The sequence below is a fragment of the Hyaena hyaena genome, unplaced genomic scaffold, assembly GCF_003009895.1.
Source record: "Hyaena hyaena isolate Hyena2069 unplaced genomic scaffold, ASM300989v1 scaffold_651, whole genome shotgun sequence".
Taxonomy (NCBI): Eukaryota; Metazoa; Chordata; class Mammalia; order Carnivora; family Hyaenidae; genus Hyaena; species Hyaena hyaena.
Genome location: NW_024081282.1, coordinates 216,073 through 241,343, shown reverse-complemented (window position 1 = coordinate 241,343; position 25,271 = coordinate 216,073). Strand labels below are relative to the sequence as shown.

The window sequence follows — 25,271 nt, the reverse complement described above, 5'->3', positions numbered from 1 at the left end:
GCATTGTTTATATTTTTAGCTGGTGAAAATAAGATACATATATCTACTTATGCTTGAATATGTTTCCATTTTGAAAGTCTGTTTCAATTTAGTCCTCAGTAAGTTTTGATAAAAAAATTTCAATGAAGAATTTTCAAATCAAGTAAATACAGTGAAAAAATAATTGAGTCACATATCTATTAGTTTTTTGAATTATAACTATGATTTATTTGCACAGTATTCCAGATTATAAAAAATTTAGTTTTACATTAAATTATTGAAACTTAACGTTACATAGAATTTTCATTAAAAAAGAAAAAAGTATTTGAGGTGAGTCAAATTGTTCCATAACTTGGGGAGCAATCAGGATACTTGGCTTAAACTTCAGTTTGTCCTCCATATTCCACAGAGTGCTTCAGATATTAGAGAAATTAATTTGTCTTCTGGAGACTCTTGGAAAATGACAGTGTTTTATTTTTCCATACAAGTTTGCTAACAAGCTAATATTTTCCAAGTGGTTTTTAATATAAAATATCTTCAAATATTTTGAAACTTGTACCAAATGTTGAGCAGTGTAGCAATTCACAAAAAAACACAGAGGTTCTTTTCAAATTACGTTTTTCCTTAAGGGAAAAGAAGACTGCAGGAGTCCAACTTTGCTTCTGATTGATCTTAGAATTAACTGAATAAATAATTTTTATCTTAAGTATTTATTTTTCTATATAAAAAGCTATTCCTCCTGTTCTTTCATATGATTTTATATGTTTCAGTATGTTTTATTGAAATAATGGTATTTATAGAAATTAGGACGATGAACATTAAAATCTTACATGTGATTTAGTTAGTAGACACAGCAAAACAATTTTATTCACGTTTACATCAAGTGAATAGTCTTCTAATTATTTAGTTTGTTTTACTAATCTTATTAGGGTGATAAATAGTTTTATTCATGTATTTTATTCAAAGGTTTGTTAACATAGTTTACATAAATTTATGGTTATCTTAATTCAGTCTTAAAAGTTTGTACATCTTATATATTTTGAAGGGATATACACTCAATCATATGGGCTCATGTAGAACATATGCTCTGGCAAAATAATAAGAAACATGGAAGATTCTATGTAACTTAACAAAGGATGAAATAGTTAATATTTCATTGTTTGTTAGTGATAACTCAAATTTACATGACTGAGTAAAGACAGCAGCATGCTAATGTTTTATAAATCTGGGGCAGAATTATCTGTATATTTTATTAAAAATGAAAGCTCCGGGGGCCCTGAACTTGAGATTCTGATGGTAAAGATTCAGGATTTGAAGTGGCAAACTATATTTTTAATGAGTGCACCAGGCTGATTTTTACAGTCTAGCATGATTGGGAAATAACCATATGTTACAAAATTTAAAAATATCAGTCAAAGATCTCTAAAACTGCATTTTCCAAAGGAATCTTCCTATGTATCATCCTGACAAGCGTAAGCTCAGCAGATTTGTAGAGGGTAAGGGCAGTGATGAGCAGAAGTAGTGAAAGCATGTTCCATTAGCGGTTCCTGTTTTCACCAATCGTTGACGGTCAGCCATTCCCAATTTGTTGGCAGAGAGAAAACATTGGCAACCATGTACACATTATCAGTACCATGCATTGGATACAAGACTAATTAATTTTAATACTTAAGTCTTTGTTATGGAAAGTGTTCGCTTCCTTAAAGATTAAAGGTAGATATTGAGAGAAAAATGTCATATTGTTTCTTTTCACCATTTTCTCTTCTATTATCCTTTGCTCCAAAGCATCAAATTTCCACAGATTGTCAAATTCTAGATCCTAAAGTATTTTATATAACAGAAACGGAATCTACATCACTATATTAAGATACAAACATGTATTCTTCCAATGAAAAATTCTTAATTCAGTTGTTTTTTCCAATTGCTTTTCGAGACCAATGGAGACTATAAGTGTGCAAGAAACATAGAAAATCCTGTGGTTACTTTTCCTTTTCTGTTACTGTCAATTATTGCATGATAATTTTTAGAGTAAGTATTTAGAAAAAGTAATTATAATTTGTTGAGTAGGTAGTGCTTATATAGAGAGAATACAATGCAGTAAATTAATTAAAAACAAATGAACTGTTCTATAATTGTGTTCAACTCAGTGATTAATAATCTGATTTAATACAGGACCTCAGGTTTTCTCTTGAAAAAATGTAGTTGCAAGAATTCTTAATTAGGATCTTGAAGGCTATTATTCTATAATTTTCAAGATTAAAATATTCATGTTACTCGATTTTTTTTTTTTTTTTTGCATTTTTTAGGAGTCAGATTAATAGTTGTTTTACTTTGGAGCCACCAGGAGGCTCTAGATAGCTAACATTTTCAGACTTAGCACAATTTTGATTTTTTGTATAATGATTCAGTGCACTATTTTTGAATATGTATTGATTTAAATAAGTAAGAAACTTCTTAAACACCTGAAATACTTCGGTATGAAGTAACTATTACCACTGTGTTCAGTTTTAATGTTCTAAAGCTTTTTAGGGGAATGGATGGTCTGGTATTTATTTTTTAAACTCAGGACACTTTTATGAAGTGTTTTTATATTTTTTCCAGTTAACGTACTAAGTTATTGTTGCACTTTTTGAGTTATGTAAACATTTGTAAGAAGTTTTTGTCATAAGGACTTATTTTTCTGGGAAATAAACCATTTTTGGGAAAAAACGCTTTGACATTACTTCAGGACACTTATAATGATAGTGGCAGCATCTGTTCTTGACATTTTATTGGTAGAGAATTCAGTGTCTGAGAAATTTCTGAGTATAAAAGCAATAACATTTCACCAAGCCCTTGCTGTATAAATGGATGCAGTATATAATAGATTCGGTAAAAACGTGTTGCCTCTAGCCCTGCATCACAGCTTTATAATAAATAACGCCTTGTGTATCATCATAAGTACTGTGATGGCACACACATTAAAGAAGATTACAAAGTGATTTTATGAAATTGGCTTCTGTGTAATTACGTGTAAAATAGAGACTTTTAAATATATCTTTCTCACTGGAATACATTCAAAATCTGAGAAAAGATATATTTCAATAAAAGGACTTAAAATTTTATTGTATTGGTTAATAAAATTATACTAATTTGATGAAATATATTTTGAAGAATGTTTCACCATTTCATGTGAAAATGGTAAGATGAAAGTGGTTAGGGAATTTTTACTCAATTAAATTTTTATAGCCTTACTTTTTCTCTACAGGGGGGGCCTGGTTCATCTGGTGCCAAAGGTGAGAGTGGTGACCCAGGTCCTCAGGTAAAAAAAAACGAGTCTATTTCATTTATTTTATTTTTGACTTCATTTTATCTAGTAGGGTAATAGAAGTGTCTGCCATCTGTTTTATGAGTAAAGAAATTACTTACATTACTTTTAAGTTCACATCACCTACTTTAATTGAAAATTCCCCAGTGGCCAGTTGACTGCCAATAACTTGATTAATTTAAACAATATTAAAAGAAGATAATAAACTGGGATGGGAAAGGCTTGATAGTAATAGGCTTTCAGAATATTAAATTGGCTTGAGATGGTATAGAGCAAGGAACTACTGCAATTTTACCTTTAAGTGGCCCTGCCTCAAACCCATGATATTTTCTGTGGAAAGTGAACGTAGCATATACTTTCAGAAACAATATTTAACATACTTGAAAAAAGGTAACTTCAAATCTTTTGTAGAACTGAGGAAATTATGAGAATTGAAAACATCAGAGCTGAAAAATCAAGAAAAGATCTTAGATTATATTTACATGATAACAAATTAAAATTATTATTTTTCCTTTAATGATAATAAGTAGAAACATTCAATATAAGCACATTAGGAAGTATACTCATTCTAGAAAAAAGGAAAAACAAAATGTGACATTTAAAAAATACATTTATTTTAATTTTAATTTTTTAAATGTTTATTTATTTTTATAGGAGAGAGAGACAGAGTGCAAGCAGGGGAAGGGAGAGAGAGAGGGAGACACAGAATCCAAAGCAGGCTGACCGCTCAGAGCCTGACAGGGGGCTTGAAATCACAAGCTGTGAGATCATGACCTGAGCTGAAGTCAGATGCTTAACTGACTGAGCCACCCAGGTGCCCCCAAAATGCATTTATTTTGAAATAAAAGGACGACTTTTTTTTTTTTTTTAACATTTATTTATTTTGGAGAGACAGAGTAAAAGCATGAGCAGGGGAGGGACAGAGAGAGTTTTTTAATTTTTTAAAAAATGTTTATTATTTTTGAGAGAGAGAGAGAGACATGGGGGGGAATGTGGAGAGCAAGCAGGGGAGGGAAAGATTGAGAGGGAGATGCAGAATCTCAAGTAGCCTCCAGGCTCTGGGCTGTCAGCACAGAGCCCTTTGTGGGGCTCGAACTCACTAACCTTGAGATCATGACCTGAGCTCTCAAGTGACCATCGACTAATTATTTTCCTTCTTTTAAAATTAATTTTATTTTTGGGGGCACCTGGGTGGCTCATTCGGTTGAGTGTCCTACTTCAGTGCAGGTCATGATTTCACGGTTCATGGGTTCAAGCCCCACATTGGGCTCTGTGCTGAAGGCTTAGAGCCTGCAGCCTACTTTGGACTCTGTGTCTCCTTCGCTCTCTGCCCCTCCCTCACTCATGCTCTTTCTCTCTGTCTCTCAAAAATAAGTAAATGCAAAATTAAAAAAAAAAATAAAATTAATATTATTTTAAAAGTATTACAAGGTGAAAATGAATTTCAACACCAATATATATTCATTGTAACCACTACCATAATCATCAGGATAGAGAACGGCTCAGTAACCATAAATAATTTTTTGGAGCCAACCCTTTATGATCACATCTCCCTCCTCTACCCCTAATACCTGACAGTCACTGATCTTTTCTTTATTACTACACTTTTCTCTTTTCAAGAATACTATATAAATGAAATCATGCATGTGTTTCCTTTTGAAGACTGGCTTCTTTCATTTACTATGTTGCCTTTAAGGTTCATCACAGTTAATAAGTGCCTTAATAGTTCATTCTTTTTTTTTGTCACCGAGTAGTATTCCTTTGTATGGACACAGTACGGTTTGTTTTGGAATTGGAAAAAAATAAAAGAAAATTGAGAAAGATATTTGGGTGATTCATAACATGGCAGCCTTCTTTTCCATGCTTGGTTAATATTGCCATAGGGGTATGGAAAGCATTGGAACTTAACTGAGAATTGCATAAAATACTGAAATGTCACGATGTTAAAATCTAGGGAGCTTAATCTTCTGCAAAATTTATAAATTTTTCATCAAATTTACCTCTTTATAAAATAGTCAGATCTGAAAACATTTTGCAGTAGTTTTCATGGATTTGTGACTTTCCTTGACTTGAGTCCAAAAAGATATAATATCAAGTGAAGAAGGATCATTTTCATTAAAAACTAAGATTTGTCTTGTTAGTATTGCGCTTTACCTTCCAGCTGAGATATAGGGTTGAGTCATTTTAAAACAATAATTTTCTTAGAAAGCTATATTCTTTTAAACTCCAATTATTAGACAACCCTAATTTCATATTTCTATAATCAACATTATAGATGATAAAAATTATGTGTAATTTCAAATGTGTGTTACATTTGCTACCACGCTCATTATATGCATATTGTTTAAGTTAACTTTAAAAAGGATACAGTTAACTAAATATAAAGGCCTATACAATGTTTACACTAGAGCTACATTTGACCTATTATTAACTATGTCATTTTTAAAAAATACTATGTGGATCTATCTCCACATAAAACATTGTTCGTTGACATACATTATATTGTACTGCTCCAAGAAAAACACATATTGAGAATCTTTAACCTTTGATCTGACATGGGATGATGCCAGGCAATAATTTGCTTTAGGGATCACCAAATCATTCTCCATCATCTTGTAGATGATTGAAAGAAGGATGTTTCAGTCACTATGCTAAGTTGTAGAAGTATAATGGAGAAAAGACAGATTTAGTCTAAAATCACAGCAGTTAACAATTTAATGGGAAATCAATTATGAAAAATGTCAATTATAAACCATGTGGTAAGTCAAATAAAAGAATACATAGGAGAGGATCTCTACAGAATTAAGGGAAAGGGAAAGGAAAAGTAATTGAAAAGAAAAGAGAAAAGAGATGGGTAGTTAAGAGTGTTTTCAAAGAAAATGTAAAAAAAAAAAAACATTTTGAGAATAAAATGAGTAGTTGAGGATTTTTTTGAATGTTAAAATATCACTTCCTATTTCTTTTATTTAAACGTAATCAGCTCTCTCTAGAAACTTAGCAAAATAATATGACTCTTTGTTGCAAGAAGCCTTTTAGAAAAATTGTTCTCTTCTGCTTTATCTGAGCTTTTACATAAGAAATAATTTTCTTTATGTTAAAGTGATTAAGGTAAAACTAAGAGGATATACATTTCTAAAACTATTTCTCTCAATGTGATTCAGTTTATTGATCAAAAATTCCATAAAATGAATAAGTTATGATGTTTTGGTATAGGGCCCTCGTGGTGTCCAAGGTCCACCCGGTCCAACAGGAAAACCTGGAAAAAGGGTATGTCTGGTTTTCATTGTGTATTTTGAGGGCATATGAAATCATGAGCTATCTTGTTTTTTTAAATATATTTTATTCTTATTTTTATGTATTTATTTATTTACTCTGTGCCAGTAGGAATCCTTTTTGCTTAGTCATGTTCTTGGCATTATCAGGGTCGTCCAGGTGCTGATGGAGGAAGAGGGATGCCCGGAGAACCTGGGGCGAAGGTCAGGAGCTCATACATTTGTATATTCAGTCAGTTCATCTCTGAAAATTTTATATTTTAAAACAGAATTTCTTGATATCAATGAATATTCCACCATTAAATTACAGTAGAGAATTAGATTGGGAATGTGATGATGATGAGAATGATAACGATGATGAGGATGATGATGATTTTACAGGGGGATCGAGGATTTGATGGACTTCCGGGTCTGCCAGGTGACAAAGGTCACAGGGTAAGATATACCATTCTGTTACTTTGCATGCAGGGATAATATAGGAATAGTATGAAATATTTTAGAATCAATATACTTTAAGAAATAAAAAAATAATTTAAATATTTGTAAAGACAATAATTCAGTAAATTACTGCATCCACTATATGCTATAGAAAGATAAATAGAATTACACAAATAGAATTACACATGCAATACCAGTATGAGTTCTTTAATTGTTTTTAGATAATAATCATGCAAATATAAGTTCTGGCATAATTTTTATGTACATGTATGTGGAAGACATATTTATAGAAAGTCAAGAGTGGAGATTTAATTTTACCCCTTGTTTTTTGATAATCACCTTAATTTCCCTCTTATATTTTATCTGTGGACATATACTCAATAGAATCTTCTTTAGGCAGTCTGTCACTAATATACTGGACACTGTATTTTATTATCCTAAGCTAAATGGTACCCATAGATGGAGACACCACAAGCTATTTCTTGTGATAATATGAGCTTGCAATCCAACACAAGAGCTTATACTTTGCAAAAGCTAAATAAACCACCATGCTGAACAGGAATCTAAGGGATATTTTTAGTGCGAAATTAAGGAAAGAGGCAGTCCTTAGACAAAGAGCACCTTTGGATCTTCACATTTTTCTTCTCCAGAAGTGAAGAATGAAGATAAGACAACCTTTATATTAGTTAGAGAACTTAAAATGAAAAGAAAGAGAAAGAAAAGAGAACACTATGGGTGCCTAACAAGATATTTAGTGTATACCTACTGTATGTCAAGGGAAATATATAATATTCTTTTTTAAAAAATCTAAAATGTCTTTAGTCTTGAGTTGTGTTGATTTGTTACAAATTATTTTAGAAGCAGAAAAAATTAAACTAAATGAAAATCAACAAAGTGTGTGTCTTTTAAAAAGAATCTTAGAAAATAATTTTCTAAATGATTTAGTTTATAATAATTATGTTAGGTGCTTTATTTAAACCTTTTTGCTTTTAAAATTGAAGGAAATTTTTTTCTAGCTTAGTAATATATAAAGTCAGTTAATGAAAAAATAAGATTTATCTTTTCAGTGTTCTGAGGAGGACAATGAAGGCATAAGTTTTCCCACCATACGGTCCTTATATTCAGCATGATAGTTGTAGGGTAGACTTCTGAATATTCTGCTTTATTTCATTTTCTAATCGTATTTGTATTTGTTTAACAGGGTGAGCGGGGTCCCCAAGGTCCTCCTGGTCCCCCTGGAGAAGATGGAATGAGGGTATATTAAGCTTCGTTTCTTTTAAGAAATTTTTAAAGTGAGCACATAAAAGAACAAAGTCTTTTTGAATTGATATATTGTCTAATTGCATTACCCCCCCATTCATTTTGTCAATGACAGGGAGAAGATGGAGAAATTGGACCAAGGGGTCTTCCAGGTGAAGCTGTAAGCAACTTTCTTTCTTTTAAAATAATGCCTTGTTTTGGTAGAATAGTTACTGGTGTTATACATATAAAGTCACTAATAAACTCAGGTGGCTATAGCAGTCTTACCTAAGCTAACCAGGTAGTTGTTACGGGAAAACATTTTAAAAGAAGGACACATAGAGTTCTAAGTTATAGAGAGAATCAGAGGAAAGAAATTTTCATCTTTTCAGCCAAAGAACTTACCTAGTTTGTGTTGCTGGGATTTTTTTTTGCTTGCTTGTTTGTTTTATTTTAGTTTTTATATCATCAGTAGCTCCAGAAACTGTATATTTAGGATAAATGGATCTCATACCCAGAAAGTACAAAAAATTTAGGGGCTTAGTACATATCATATATAAGTATAAATTGTGCTAGTTTCTATAAGTCTAGAACTTTAGGAATTTACCTAAATATGAAATGAGTGAAAATCAGAATTTTTCTATTTGTATATTCTATTTGATTGAATAATAAGACTTAGTAAGATTCAGTATTGCCATTCAAATCAGAAAATGACACTAAAGTAACCTCAAATATTAAACTATTTCTGGTTTAAAATTTTCCCAAGTGATTTACATATAAATTTATAGAATCAAAGAGGCATAGTGCTAAAACTCCCTGTTACCAATTCTGGCTTTTGGATCACTATAAACATGAGATATTTGTGTTACATAAAATTGGTATTTTAAACACCACTTGGTGTGTGTTAATAAAAGATGTACAGATATTTTTACTCCAAACATTGCATTTAAATTTCTTTGGAGGAGGAAGTGTACTTTGAGCACATTTCTTATGAGAACATGTTTTGTTTTTCTTCCCCCTTCTAGGGTCCACGAGGTTTGCTGGGACCAAGGGGGACTCCAGGACCTACAGGGCAGCCTGTATGTATTGCTGGAAATATTCATAATTTTCTAGGAAAAGCTTGTTGTCAGACTTTTTAAAGCCCAAGGCCAAAAAAGCTTTCAGTAGACAGCTAAGTGTTTACTGCATTATTGTATTCTGAGACCTAATGATGCTGCCTGTTGGTTACACTGATCATTCTCCACTCTACCCCTTTCTTTTCTCTTCCTTTTTGTTTATCTACTTTATTGTTTAATGTCAAATTTCCATTACACAGTGCAAAATGCTGCTAGGCTGTCTCCAATGTGGACACAGAATGGAGAGTATAGACCTTGCCTTCTATGTCATTGCCTCCAAATCCTAAAATGATGTTTAGTCACTCTAGGCTAGTGGGTGCCATGCTGTTAAGTTAGTCTTTTTGATTTTCTGTTGTAGCATTTAAACTTAAAAACATCCATATGTATGTTATTCATTTATTTATTTATTTATTTATTTATTTTATTTATTTATTTTTTTTAACTTTATTGAAGGGTATTGCAGGTGTAGATGGCCCCCCAGGACCAAAAGGAAACATGGTATGTAGATAACATCTGTAAAATAGCTCATTTCTGCATCTAGGTTCTAACAAACCACTTTTGTTGCTAAGTCTAAAAGAAAAATTTCTTACAACATTTTGTGAAGTCATCTAGTTCTGATAGCATTAATATTTTCCAAGATTTTCCAGATTCCCATAGGGAAAACTGATTTAGGGACTGATTTTCAATTGAGAAGAAAAAAACCTATGTGAAGTAGCCTTATTAAATACTCTTTATGTTTTCCTGTGGCAGGGTCCCCAAGGGGAGCCTGGACCTCCAGGTCAGCAAGGGAATCCAGGACCTCAGGTAGGTCTAGGCCACTGTAGCTCCTTTGAGATAATGGGGTAAGATGGTATCTTTTCGTGAGAAAACTGACAGCCTCAAAATTTTCTATGTAGGGCTGAAAATGTTTACAGTGTGGAAGTAGGAAGGTGATTCTTTTTTCCCTTTTTTAAAAAAAATTAAGCAAATTTGCAGAGGTCCCTTTTTTCCAAGAATAAAATGAGTCATTCAGTGTTCATGGAATGCCAGGACGAAAGCCACACCTGCAGAAGGGGTCTGAATAGCATTACAGTTGCACTGCCAAAAGAGTAGCTTGTGTAAAATGTCTCCTAGTGTTCCAAAACTTTCTGGTAAATGTGGGGAATTTATACAGATTCTCATAACTCATTGCATGTGAAATAGAAGGTTATTTTACTTTTTTAAAAAATTCATTCTTTGTGAAGTGATTCCTGACATATGAAACAAATTCTTTTAAAATAGGGTCTTCCTGGTCCACAAGGTCCAATTGGTCCTCCTGGTGAAAAAGTAAGTTACTCTGTTGTTTTAGTAATGTCTGGCGACCAATTTCAGGTTTCAACCTTAGGCAGATGCAATGACTTGCCTTCTGTTTTTGATAAGATGTTGAGATGGCTCAACACATAAGGAAATAATCCAGAGTAAAATCTTGAGGGTACAGTGTGAGGGGAAGCCATTCATACATCTCTGAACTGCAAATGATAAAATTTCACATATTTCCATTTGGATAGCTTCCAAATGTGACATTCTCAGCTATATTAATTTTAGAAATGTACTGGTATGAATGAATGCTTTCTCTACCTTTTGGTTCCCCTTTTCTTTCTCATTACTTAAAAAATGTCATTAGATTTGCTGTGACAAGGGTTTTTTAGCAATATCTGATTAAGGGAAATTTGTGAAGTTATGATTCCCACCATTTTTCATGTATAAATGACAATGGATGTTCTTGTTACTAACTCAATGTCTGGATCAAAACAAGAATAAGTCTTTAATTAAAGAGATAATTTTCTCTCTGATTTCTTCTGCCACATTCCTTCAGTAATATTTCCTGTCCACTATAGTTATAGTACAATGTTGATAGGTTCTCTTTACTATCTTTTTCCCGTGCTCGCTTCGGCAGCACATATACTACTATCTTTTTCCCTTTATTTTTGTTCATTTCTGTGAACATATAATTTAAAAACATAAACAACTTTGTTAAGGTGTAATTTGATACCATAAAATTTCACTCATTTTAAGTGTACTGGCCAATGATTTTCAGTAAATGTATAGAGTTGGGCCACAATCACATTTTTAGACATTTTATACCACCCCAGAAAGAAACTTTATGTCAATTTGCACTCGTGTCCTACCCACAGACTTAAGACAACCACTAATCTGTTTTCTGCCTCTATAGATTTGTCTTTACTGGACATTTACTATCCAGTAAATTTCATTTACTATGAAATTCATGAATGAATTTAAAATATAAATTTAATCATATAAATAAATATAGTATATACCTTTGTGTCTGATTTCTTTCATTTGGCTTAAAGTTTTTGAGACTTATTATATTGCAACATACATCATTTTTTTGCTCCTTTTTATTGCCAAATGTTTCCATTAACGGAATATACCATTTTGTTTACTTTTTGAGCAACTGATGGACTTATAAATTGTTTATGCTTTTTAGCTGCTACAAATAGTGCTGATATGAATGTTTGCATATAGGTCTTTGTGTGGACAAATTTTGATTTCTTTTGGGTAGATACATAGAATTGGAATTGCTGGGTTATGTGGTAAATGTAATGCTTAACATTTGAAGAAGCTTCCATACTGTTGCACCATTATTTCCTTCTTATCAGCAATGTATGAAGATTCTATTTCCTTACATCTTCATGAATGTTTGTTTTTCTTTTTGATTATGGTCATTCTTCTTGGAGTGAAATGTTATCTCATTGTGCTATTAATTTCCATCTCCCTAATCACTAGTGATGTTGACCATCTTTTCATGTGCTTATTGGCCATTTCTCTATTTCCTTTGGTAAAACATCTATTCACATACTTTGGTAATATTCTAATAAAGGTAGGTATCCTATTATTATATTGTGAGAGTTAAAATAAAATTTAACTTGTCTTTCAAGTAATTTTGCTGTGCATATTTTCTGTATGGTACAGTATTAGAGATCTTTTAGAAACTTCCCTATTTAAGATGTAAAGTACCAAAGGTGATTTCACATCTGTACTTTAAGACTTCTTTTTTTAAAAAAGGTTTTTGTTTTGTTTTATATTTTGTTTTTGTTTTTTGAGTCAGAGAGAGAGTAAGAGCAAGAGAGCGAGAGAGCGAGAGAGCATGCAAGTGGGGGAGGAGCAGGAGAGAAAGAGAAATAATCCCAAGCAGGCTCCATGCTGTCAGCTCAGAGTCCTACACAGGGCTCACTCCCACAAACTGTGAGATCATGATCTAAGCTGATATCAAGAGTCAGATGCCTAACCGACTAAGCTACCCAGGTGCACTCAAATATTTACTTCAGATCAGAAATTTTAACTTGGGCCTGTTTTACCACACTTTAGACTAGCTCATCATGACCAGAATACATTCATTATAAATTGTACTTGAGGCATATGCCTGTTAAATTTTCTACCATGCATTGGATTCCTAAGAGGAATTTGCTGGTAAGGTAAACTGGTATATCTGAATTCCCTTTGTTGAGCCAAAGGTAGAATATAGGATCTGGTTCACTGTACTCATGGTAAAAAGGAAGCAATTATAAGCATTAGCTGCTTCCTTCTGTGGCCTGAACATATTCAGCCTGTGGGTTCAAAGATAGTCTCTTTTTATTAAAGAAAAACGGAACTCAAAAACATAAGAGAAGCATGTTCTATTTATATTGCATCTGTTATATTTTATTTTGCATCTATATTACTTTTATTTTCTTTATAATATACTGTATTCTGTTCATTCTGGCTCAAGAGCCTTTTTTCTCAAAACTTGGTAAATAGTGTTTTCAATTGGATCATGGTATAATGTAACAGATATAATTTAACTATTGTCATATATTTTAAATTCCTAGTAACTTTTACTTTTGCCCTAAGTTATTGTAGCCTGTGCTTTTATTATATTTGTGTAAAATATTTTATAAAGTTTTTTAGTTTACTAAATTGGATAAACAACAATATCATTTATCCTGACATTTTGATAAATATGCTGAATATTTCCTGTGATTTAATATATGATGTCAGAATTTACATCACTCACATGTTAATTGCTTTACAGAAAGCTAATAGTATTATATAATGTTGTGAGTTAAGAATGAAATAACAAGACACAAAATAAAGATTAAAGGCAAGGATTTTGAAGACATGGATATGGGTCTGGATTCATTTATATTGCAACTCTCTCATATATTAACATTAGTTAATTTACCCATACTCTTTAGATGATGATATTTCATGGAATTGAGACTTAAAATGGACTGTATATTAAGAAAAGGACTATCTATCAATAATCTATCACTTAGCATAACCTTTCGTTCTCTCTCTCTCTCTTAAAATAAATAAACATTTAATAAATAAATAAAAGAGATGGATTGATTTTAACTTAATTTTTTTCTCCAAATTTTTATTTAGATTCCAGCTAGTTAACATATAGTGCAATATTAGTCAGGTGTAGACTTTAGTGATTCATCACTTATGAACAGGTGCCCTCCCGACCCATCCCCCTGCCCACCTACTCCAGTAATTATCAGTTTGTTCTCTCTAATTGAGTCTGTTTATTGGTTTACCTCTCTTTCTCTCCCCTATGTTCATTTGTTTTGTTTCTTAAATTCCACATATGAGTGAAATCATGGTATTTGTCTTTTTCTGACTAACTTACTTCACTTAGCATAATACTCTCTAGCTCCTTCCACATTGTTACAAATGGCATGATTTCATTCTTTTTTTTAATATTTTTATTATTTATTTCTAGGAAAGAGAGAGAGAGAGAGAAAGACAGCATGAGCAGGGGAGGGTTAGAGAGAGAGGGAGACACAGACTTTGAAATAGGCTCCAGGCTCTGAGCTGGCAGTCAGCACAGAGCCCGACGCGGGGCTCGAACCCACGAACCGCGAGATCATGACCTAAGCGAAAATCAGACGCTTAACCGACTAAGCCACCCAGGCGCCCCTGATTTCGTTCTTTTTTATGGCTGTGTACGATTGCAGTGTGTGTGTGTGTGTGTGTGTGTGCGTGTGTGTATTCCATCTTTATCCATTCATCAGTTAATGGACACTTGGGTTTTTTCCTAATTTGGCTATTCTTGATAATGCTGCTATAAACATTAGGCTCTTATTAGATATGTTTTCAGAGGCAAGGTAAGCCAAAACAATATGTGTATATATATATATATATATATATATATATATATATATATATATTGGGACTTTGCCAAAATAAAACGCTTTTGCACAGTGAAGAAACAACAGAACTAAAAGACAGCCTACAGAGTAGGAGAAGAGAATTGCAAATGACATATCTGCTAAAGGGATAGTGTCCAAAATATATAAATAACTTATAAAACTCAACACATAGAAAACAAGTAATCCAGTTAAGAAATGGGCAGAAGACATGAATAGACATTTTTCCAAAGACTTCCAGATGGCTGACAGACACATGAAAAGATGCTCAACATCACTCATCATCAGAGAAATACAAATCAAAACTACAATAAGATATGACTTCACATCAGTCAGTATGGTTAACTTAATTTAAAAAATCATTTTATAGTTCAAAAGCTTTAATATTTCTAGTCCCTTAAATTTAGCAGCAACAAAAAAAATCTATGTAGTTTTGTGTGTAGGTCATAGTTGTGGAAATATCACATCTACTGATAAGAATAACTAATGGAATAGTTCTGCATTTGTGCTCTACATCTTGTTTTGAAGAAATAGGACCATTATTTTGAGAGCAAAAGATAATGTATGTGACAGACAAAATACTGCCATTAAAAACATGGTATTTACAATGATTACTTGACTTAAAATGACTCTTTAGAGTGGTAAAGGGGATTGAAACATTCAAATCTCTTAAGTGACATTCAGTTAACTTCAGTTATAAAATATAAATTATTCAATTTAAAGGATATCTTTGATTTTTTTGTTGTTCATTTGTGTTTTAAGTTAATTCTCTTATAACACTCTATACTACCAATCTACATAAATATAATGCTTTTCCTAAATACTCTGAGAATGAAAAAATGCTAAATTATGCCCATTATCTTGGCTTGCTTATATATTTTTCCCTTTAAATTTTTTTCTAAATTCTGGCTAATAACTTGACTAGTAAGTAACACTTATTTAGGCTCTGGAGTCTTGCTATGTTAATTATTCTCAGCAGAATGCCCATGTTCCTATCAAGAGAGAATTTACGTTTTGCAATAGTGATTCTTACTATATTACAACTGTAGTAATGGCATGTTTAAAGAGATTTGAAATCCTCTGTGGTCAAACAGAAATTAGAGTAATGTGTTTAATAGATAGTTACTTTGTTTTTATTTGTTAGTTGCATATTAGGTTATGTCCTTTGACATCAAAATATTAGATTTGTTCTTCTTTGTGTCCTTGAGTAACTGTCACAATATAATATATTTATTAACATATTCTAATAATCAGTTACGTTTCATAAATATTACAATGTGATTATTTGAATTAGCACTTTTAGTATCTTTGATAGAAATGTGCCGTGTTTATTTTTCAGTGATATAAATCAATACATTTCTGATCGATATTGCTTTTCTTTTTATTCTCTAAGCTCTAGCTTATTGTGGTTTGCAAAACCTAATACGTTAATTAAAAAAGATACATTAAGGACTACTAAGCAGGCCAAAAACTAGCATGTTTTTTGGACATATGTCAAATTTGGTTTTCATTTATCTCTATATATCATTTTTCATATATGTTTAAAAGTTATTTAAATGTTTATCACTTATAGATAAAAGCCAGTGACTCAAGTTAAGAATTTTATTAATAGTATATTCTTGCATAAATGTCAGATTTTTCATTATTCTCATTAAAAAAATATATGCTGTTTCTCTATTTGATTAGGGACCACAAGGAAAACCAGGGCTTGCAGGACTTCCTGGTGCTGATGGGCCTCCTGTAAGTAATAGTTACTTGTCATTAAAATTTCTACATATTATCTTCCAAAACAGATTTTACATGTGTTTTAGATGTGATTTTCTGAATGAAGTTAGTAATAAAAACAAATTGAGCCAGTAATTAAACATTGATCCGTCTCAAATACCATTGCATCAAGTTACCTCCATATTGCAAAATCTTTAATAATCAGGCAGTGGTTCTTGGATAAACTCATTCTGGTGCTCTAGTGCCCAAATCTCAGGTTCTCAGACTGTCCTGCTTCCTAATGAACCATTAGTTCCAGGCCCACACGCCACTCACTTTTCTCTCAGCATCTCTCAGATCATCTTTCTTTCTATAGTTTCCTGAGGTTTTTTTTTTTTTTTTCATGGCACTCTTCCATTATCTCTTCTTTTTCAAAGTACATCTTTCTTGAGGGCTCAAGGGGTAACTTCTCACCATTTGTAAATGTGCTCAAACACCTTCCATGAAAATTCCTCAGTTCCAGGGATTTCTTCCTTCTAGAAATATATGTCATGTTTTTTTGTTCCCAAATGCAATAATAAATAATGTAATTATATATAATTATATATTTACATAAATATATATAAAATTATATATAAAGATTAGTTATATATATATATATAAATAAATTAGTTATTTATGCTTCTTTTGTTCTTTTCAAACTACTTAGATTTTTGAGCTAGGATACAAATTTTTATTGGGTATAATTGTGATGGAGTCATCATTTTTGTTTACTGAATTTTGAGAATTTTATTATTAACACTATTAGTATTTATGATCTTTCTATATTTTCACATGTATCCTTCATATGTCTTAGCTGCCTTTGAGATGGATATTTCATTATTTGATCAATATGCAAAATAGATTTCATATTAAAATATCTTTATATAAGAACTGTTATTGATCCAGAGTTGAATTGTTAATGATGATCCATATTGTTTTATGTACTGTTCCCAGACTCTCAAATACATTATGTATTTGGTGAAACTTACATCCGTAAAATTTGAGCTTATGTTTCCTTCCAAATGCTACAGTTTGTAATGTTATTTAGGGCCATATGCAGTGTTACAAAATGTTCACTATCCGTTGAAACCATCGATCTGAAAAAAAGGAACAATTTAAAAGTATTATAAACTACCTTTAATATTGTGTCTTACCAGTATATGTTTCTGCTAAATATAGGGTCATCCTGGAAAAGAAGGCCAGTCTGGAGAAAAAGGTGCTCTGGTATGTTACAAAGTTTCTGTGAAGATGTCTCATCACCTTATGTCTAAGAGAAAATGCTTTACTTTGGTCATCTTTATGATATGTGTGTGTGTGTGTATATATATATACATATATATATATATATACACATATATATCTGTGTACATATGTGTGTGTATATATATTATTAGTTTTATATAGTTATATATATATAGTTATATTCTAGTTATATATATTCTTATATGCATAGTTATATATATTCTTATGATCACTTAAGGATAGGAATATTAGAAGTAAGTACATGAAAATAGTTTGTTTCTACCTTCAAATATGTTTTTGTCTCTAAAGATTTCTTTTGCTATCATGTAAATACAAGTAATGTTCTGGTAGTTATTTTAATTCAAGACTTAAAAACACAGATGTTGTCTTAGATAGGTAACTTTTAATATTGTAATAGTAATTTTCTAAATTAGAGCATATTCTCTATTTTTTAAATAAATATTCTCATGAACAGAGATAAATCCAGATTCTGCAAAGGTAGTATATGTGGAATGAATGGCCATAAATGATTATAATGAAACTGGTTATGAATAACTAAATATCATTAAACAATTTATGTCACTCCAATTTTACCTTATTACTCTCTGGTAACTTTTTTTTCCCTATCATCACATTTATGTATTTTTAATAGTTTATTGTCAAGTTTGTTTCCATCTTGTAACTTAAACAGGAGGAGATTTAATTGTAAGAGCAATAATTCTCAAAATATCTAAATAAAATATTATAATAAGAGCTTATTTATTGTTAATACTATTTTGGATTACAAGAGAAGGGGGTAGGATCAGTCAGAGTTGGTAGTTTTAGATTCTTATTAAAATAGCATTAAAAGACAGCATTACTATAAACATTGTACATTATTTTAAAAATATTTTCTTTAGGTAAACTAAGTGAAGCCAGCTGTGGGAAATATATAAATTTTGATTATCTTCCTAATATTGTTCATTTTATTTTTGTGCAATTATGTTAATATTAATTTGGAGAAGGCAGGGCTAATCGGACTTCAGAAACAAATGATAAACCTCAAATAATCTTTACCAGTAGTAGAATGTGTCATATTCTTGTAGATTATTTGGTAAATTTACCGTGTGTGGATGAGAAGCACTTTCAACGTATTATATGTTTAAATAGCAATGGGTCTTTTTCAGGGTCCTCCTGGTCCCCAGGGTCCTATTGGTTACCCTGGTCCCCGAGGAGTAAAGGTAAATGTTATTTTTTCACACCATTTAATTTCAGTGCAAAATATTACAGTCATTTAATCCCTCTAATTTATTCTATAGGGAGCAGATGGTGTCAGAGGCCTCAAGGGCTCTAAAGGTGAAAAGGTAAGATATAATTTATTTAGGTGATTTTAATTGCTACATATCTATTAGATCAAAAATCTAAATGTTTTCAACAGATATTTCATTTCCCAATATATTAAGTAATTATTTGATAGCAGACACTATATATCCTGGAAACTTTTTTGAAAAAGATTATACTCTGGGGTGAGGACTAAATTATAGAGCAGAAACAAAGATATGTCATAAACAGAATTAATCCTGTATCCCTTTTTTTATTACATGCTTTTACCTTTTATAAATCATAGAGTTGCCTTATGAATAAATTAACTACAGGGCTTGTACATATCCAGATATATGCATAACAGAAGAATGTTTATTCCCTTCTCTCTTTACTGAAATCCCCAAATTTAAGCTGAAATGCAGTTCAAATTATGAAAATTAGAAGTATACTAAATCATAGGGGAAAGAGGAAATCTTAGATATTATACTGTATGCAAAACAAAACTATTAATGAGAGGAAATAAAGATTAAAACTAGGCAGAAGTGAATGAAAGAATGTGGAATCTTTCATAGTGCATTTGTAGTTTAATTGTCCTTGGAAAAAGAAACTGAAATTGAGATTTTTTTTTTTTTTTTTTTTTTACGTAAATGTTGAATGTAAGTGTAGAGCCACCAAATCCTTTAGTGATTATGTTAAAATAAAATGGCAGGGGCACCTGGATGGCTCAGTTGCTGAACACCTGAGTCTTGACTTCAGCTCAGGTCATGATCTCACGGTTTGTGGGTTCGAGCCCCGCATAGGGCTCTGTGCTGACAGCTCAGAGCCTGGCTCCTGCCTCAGATTCTGTGTTGCCCTCTCTCTCTGCCCGTCTCCTACCCTCTCTCCCTCTCAAAATAAACAAACACTCAAAAAAAAGTAAAATAACATTACTCACAGGCAGTATTATTAATTCTTAATACAATATTATATTTAAAAAATAGAGTTTAGAATAAAATGTTTATAGCTTTGTTGAGAAATTATGTAATACAAATTTTGATTTAATAATAATTTAATTCCCATATTCATACTGTTATTAAAAAGCACCATAAAAAACACCTCGTGTGGATTTGATATCAATAAGGAATGGATATAAGGAGAAGGACTGATTGGATGGGTCTATTATATCTATCCATTATAATTTTTTTCTGAAAAAATAAAAAGTAACATACTGAAGCATTGTTAAGTTATGCAAGTGTATTCAGTAATACTGTATAAAAATTATGCATTTGAAATGAACTCAGCTACATTGATGAGAATCCCAATTCATTCAGATGATTGCAGATGAACTTCAGGATAATGTCCTGTTGAGTTGGTAGCTGAGCACAATGATTGATCAGACAGGGTTGACCTTGTAATTATTTGCAGGTGGCCTGTGCAAAAAAAATTAAATATTTATAATTATGTAGATTCATACATATAAGTTTTTCTCTGGAATTTTTCTTGTTAAGACATTTAAGAGATGGGGTGCCTGGGTGGCTCAGTTGGTTAAACGTACGACTTTGGCTCAGGTTATGATCTCTCGGTCCATGGGCTTGAGCCCCGTGTCAGGCTCTGTGCTGACAGTTCATAGCCTGGAGCCTGCTTCAGATTCTGTTTCTCCCTCTCTCTCTGCCACTCCCCTGCTCTCTCTCGCTCTCTGTCTCTCAAAATAAAGACATTTTTAAAAAAAGACATTTAAGAGTTAATTCAAAATTTTCTCTCCAACAAGTACCATCCAAAGAGTTTAGGAAAGGGTGTTTAAAGGAAAGGTTAATTGGGATGGGAAAGTTGTTAACTTGCTGGAAATGAGGTAGTGGCAAAATGACAGAGGCAAGTAAGAATAAAAATGATGAGAATATTTTACACACAGAAAACTAATGTATACTACTTATATGTAGAAAAACAATTGGAGATTATTAGTTGTTTTGAATGGTGTGTGATCTCAGAAGCAACAAGTAGATGTAGAGAAAAAGAATTACAAATGTTTTAAAAAAATTTTTAAATGCTTATTGTTTAATGTTTTTTAATGCTTATTTTTGAAAGAGAGAGAGACAGAGTGTGAGTTGGGGAGGGGCAAAGGGAGAGGGGACCACAGAATCTGAAGCAGGCTCCAGGCTCTGAGCTGTCAGCACAGAGCCCGATGTAGCCTATAAAAATTTGAGTTCCAATTCTAGTTCTCATACTAAGTCACTGGTAAACTGAGGCAGGTTGTCTAATTTACCTGAGCTTTATTTTGACTGTAAAATGAGGACATTGTCCGAAAAAGTTGCTAAGGTATTTTTCAGCAATACATTTTTTGTATCTTTTATTTTATTTAAACCTGTTATTTTATCATATCTAGTAATGTATTACTTCTCTATATTAAATAAAGTTTATATAAAAGTTAATGGAAACTTTAACATAAATTTTTTAATGTTTTATATATTTTATTTGAGAGAGACAGAGAGAGTCAGACAGCATGAGCAGGGGAGGGTCAGAGAGAGAGGGAGACACAGAATCCGAAGCAGGCTCCAGGCTCTGAGCTGGCTGTCAGCACAGAGCCTGACGCCGGGCTCAAACCCACTAACTGCGAGAACATGACCTGAGCCGAAGTCAGATGCTCAACCAACAGAGCCACCCAGGTGCCCCTGGAAACTTTTTTCTAATACAAATCATCTCTATTTTCAAACTCTGTGAAGAATCATTAAATCTTAGTGAATCTTAATATCTATTATTTATTTTGTTTTTCTGAGAATGTATTATAATTGACCATAACTATCACAAGAGATAAGGAAGGATGTTGAAACTTATTTTTCTTTTTACACATAAAACATTAATTGTTAACTAAAGGTGAAAGAGCAAGTTATGACCTGAACTAAGATTAGAATTCTTCATTGTACAGACAGTTGTATTCCTTAGACCTTAAGCAACATAACCCAATGATAAACGGCATATATAAATTCCTCTTTTATACATCTTCTAAAACTGTTTCCTTTTTTCTTTCTGAAGATTAATTCAGACCTGATAGTTTTAGGACTGGAAAGATTAGTAACTTGATAGAGTGACTTGTTTTAAAAAAAATTTGCCACTTATTGTAAGGATGTATCTAATAATTTAAGTCATGTACTTGTTCTTTTAATTTATTTTCTAATTGTGAATGTATTGAAAACAAAGATGTGCCAAAAATAGCTTAAAGTCCACTATGTTCTCTCCTAAAACAAAAATTCCTGCCAGGAAAAATTGTAAAACCTGTTATTGATTTTTTGACTTAGATTTCAGTGTTCTTTAAACTAAATTTGGCAACTGTGTAATTACCTTTCTCTCTAGAGAGAAAGTAATGAAGACGATAGTCAATACGAAGTTAAATGGTCATTTTCAGCTTTTAAGCCTCTATTATTGCCCAATTGCATTCAGTACAGAAATAATCCTACTTACACGGCCATTTTATCGCCAGAATGTTGAAAACATCATGCTTTTGTCTTAAAGGAAACTTCTAGACCTGTCAGAATTTTTAGGTTTACGCAAGATACAGATTCGATCCCTTTTCCAGGTTTAAATCTCATATCCATAATTGCTTGATATGTTCTGGATCTTAGCATACCTTGCTAAACATACACTGAGGTATGTTCACTTAGTAATGCCCAGTTAATGTTTATTAAACATCATGGTTATTGAAGATCAGAAATGTACTAGACACTGGAGGCACAGAGGCTAATTAGGTATAAGTCTTGTTTTCTACCATTTAATAAAAGAAAGAACTATGATCTTCTAAGTGCAGGATGGCATGTTTTTATAATAATAAATGTTTAGCAGGAGCACATAAGACAGGTTAATTTCAAGGCTGGGAGGAAAGATTGAGGTCATAAACTTCATGGCAGAATTATGAACTGAGTCTTGAAAGAAGAGTAAAGGTAGACAGAGGTAGACAGAGAAAGTAAAGGGTTTGTAGGTGTGTGTATCACAATGGCAAGCAATGCAAAAATTACAAATGGAAATATAGGTAATTTTTTCTAGAACTCAATCTCAGAGTGTTGGGTAAGGGATAGAGAGGAGATTCAAGATCAAAGATAAGACTGCCAAAGTGAACAAGCAAGGGATAGATCATGGTCAGAAGGGGAGGGGAGAGGTGGCAGCTTATATTCATTATTAACAATTTGGAACCATTGAATTGTTTTAAAGTAAAATATGTGATCAATTTTGTTTTTTATAGAGGTCATTTGGCAGCAGAATGTGGAAGTATATGTGCCAGTCTTCCTAGCTCTGTTCCCATACTCGACCTGAAATGTCTTTTCCTCAAACTCTTCAAGTCATATTCACTCTATAACACCTAATTAAGATACCAACTCCCCCATCAAAACTTCTTCAATTAACTTTTTGCCTCACTACCACCAACACCGGAACCATTATCATCTTCATGTCTTTATCATCTGAACATCCATTCTAAAGGACATCCTTTACTAAAGGAAGCCCACTTTTCAGTATTACCGATCTGATGTGATAGTGAACATCTTCTATTGACATATAAAGAATAAAACTGGTTTGCTTAGTTTTCACCTGAAAAGAGATTGTAATATAGAACACAAATTGAGCTAGAAGGCATTTATCTAAAGCACATGATACAAAATGCATGCTATAACATTCTTTGGTATGAATTAGTATAAAATTAAGGGTAAAAACATTTTATTTGGTAGTCAAAGATCCTTGTATTCCAAAGTTAAAATGATAATTATTTAAATATTTACTTTTTATGTGTTCAAATGGCATAGGATATATGTTATTATAAGAGAATGGCTGGTGTGCCTGGGTGGCTCAGTCAGTTGAGCGTCCGACTTCGGCTCAGGTCATGATCTCACAGTTCGTGGGTTCGAGCCCCACATCGAGTTCTGTGCTGACAGCGCAGAGCCTGGAGCCTGTTTCGGATTCTGTATCTCCCCCTCTCTCTGACCCTCCCCTGTTCATACTGTCTCTCTCTCTCAGGAATAAATTTCAAAAACATTTAAAAAATTAAAAAAAACAAAAAGAGAATGGCTATATCCCCCATAAGACAGAGATTTAATCGATATAATGGAGAAAAATTTCCTGGAGTAACTTAGAGCCAATAATAATTTTTAAAAAAAGGAGAGGATACAGGTGATAAAGATTAGAATAGAGAGAAGGAGGTTTCAGAGCTAGAATTCACATTTCCCAGAACAATTTTCCCTAAATTATCAGTGTCCATGTTTTAGATTCTTTCAAACAAATCATTAAACCCTGGTTTTATTACTTTTATTTTTTAGGGTGAAGATGGTTTTCCAGGATTCAAAGGTGACATGGGTCTGAAAGGTGACAGAGTAAGTAAGAGGAAACTTCATACAAGAACAAACATTTATAGTGTATGTATATGTGGGCATTGTGTGTGTGTATATTCTTATCTTTACATATAGAAAGCACAGAATAAATAAAAATGTTCACACACTCTGAGACTTTGCTCACTTTGACTTTCATATGAAGTCTAGACATGTTAATTTTTGTGGAGATAATATAGTCTTTCAGATATTATATTAAATTTTCATATGTTCTATAGCCTGTACGTGTGTGTGTGTGTTCATGTGTGTGTCTGTGTATATAAAGTTGAGTAGTATTGTTCATAGATGTTTTCTGATTTGATGATCAAATTGCTTAAACAAAGTGGTTTGAAGGGCACCTGGGTGGCTCAGTAGGTAAATGTCTGACTCTTGATCTTTGCTCAGGTCACGATCACAGTTTGTGGGTTCGAGCCCTGAATCAGAGTCTGTGCTGACAGTGCAGGGCCTGGTTGGTGTTCTATCTCTCCTCCCTCTGCCATTCTCTCTCTCTTAAAATAAGTTAATAAGCAGAAAAAAAAAAAAAAAAAAAAAAAAAAAAAAAAAAAAAAAAAAAAAAAAAAAAAAAAAAAAAAAAAGAAGTGGTTTTATAGGTTTCTTCTAAAGTTTATAATGAGCTATTGCTTGGAAAGTATGTATTTGCAACTTCCTTGAACTTCCATTATTAGTGATCTTGAATTTTTGAGCATAAAGGTGGTATGCTTTTTTTTTTTTTTTTCTGGTGATGAATGTCTATAATATGAGATACCCAAAGTAAACTAAACTAAATCTTTTATTGAGAAGATTTATTTTATCTAACACCATAATACCTAATATATTTAAGCAAAGAGGCATACTGTAGAATTTTTTTGTTTCCCTAAAATGTATGTAATGCTTGTTTCTAGAATGGCGGCAATAACTTACACATTTCAGGCCCTAAAACTATAAATATGAAAACAAGTCTAAAATGGAGGCATTTTTCTTGTGTTGCAAACAGTAATTTCCAAAATTGCTATTGTCAGAAAGGAAAATTACTTTTTCCTATTAACCTGCTAGGTTCTCAGGCTGGGGCCCTGTAAAATTAGGCTGACAAAAGACAAATTAACAAAAGAAAAACAGAAGTGTTTTAGCATGTACCTCAG

At 32.2% G+C, this 25,271-nt stretch overlaps 1 protein-coding gene across 1 annotated transcript in view; it reads left to right on the top strand.

Annotated features, from left to right (window-relative positions):
• Positions 1 to 25,271, top strand: part of COL11A1 (collagen type XI alpha 1 chain) — a 211,820-nt gene that overhangs the window by 89,586 nt on the left and 96,963 nt on the right. Inside the window, 15 exon segments of the mRNA XM_039216657.1 lie at positions 3,227 to 3,280; positions 6,500 to 6,553; positions 6,709 to 6,762; positions 6,940 to 6,993; positions 8,198 to 8,251; positions 8,372 to 8,416; positions 9,261 to 9,314; positions 9,804 to 9,848; positions 10,101 to 10,154; positions 10,611 to 10,655; positions 16,208 to 16,261; positions 17,447 to 17,491; positions 18,676 to 18,729; positions 18,808 to 18,852; positions 24,085 to 24,138. Coding sequence (XP_039072588.1) covers positions 3,227 to 3,280; positions 6,500 to 6,553; positions 6,709 to 6,762; positions 6,940 to 6,993; positions 8,198 to 8,251; positions 8,372 to 8,416; positions 9,261 to 9,314; positions 9,804 to 9,848; positions 10,101 to 10,154; positions 10,611 to 10,655; positions 16,208 to 16,261; positions 17,447 to 17,491; positions 18,676 to 18,729; positions 18,808 to 18,852; positions 24,085 to 24,138 — 765 coding nt within the window.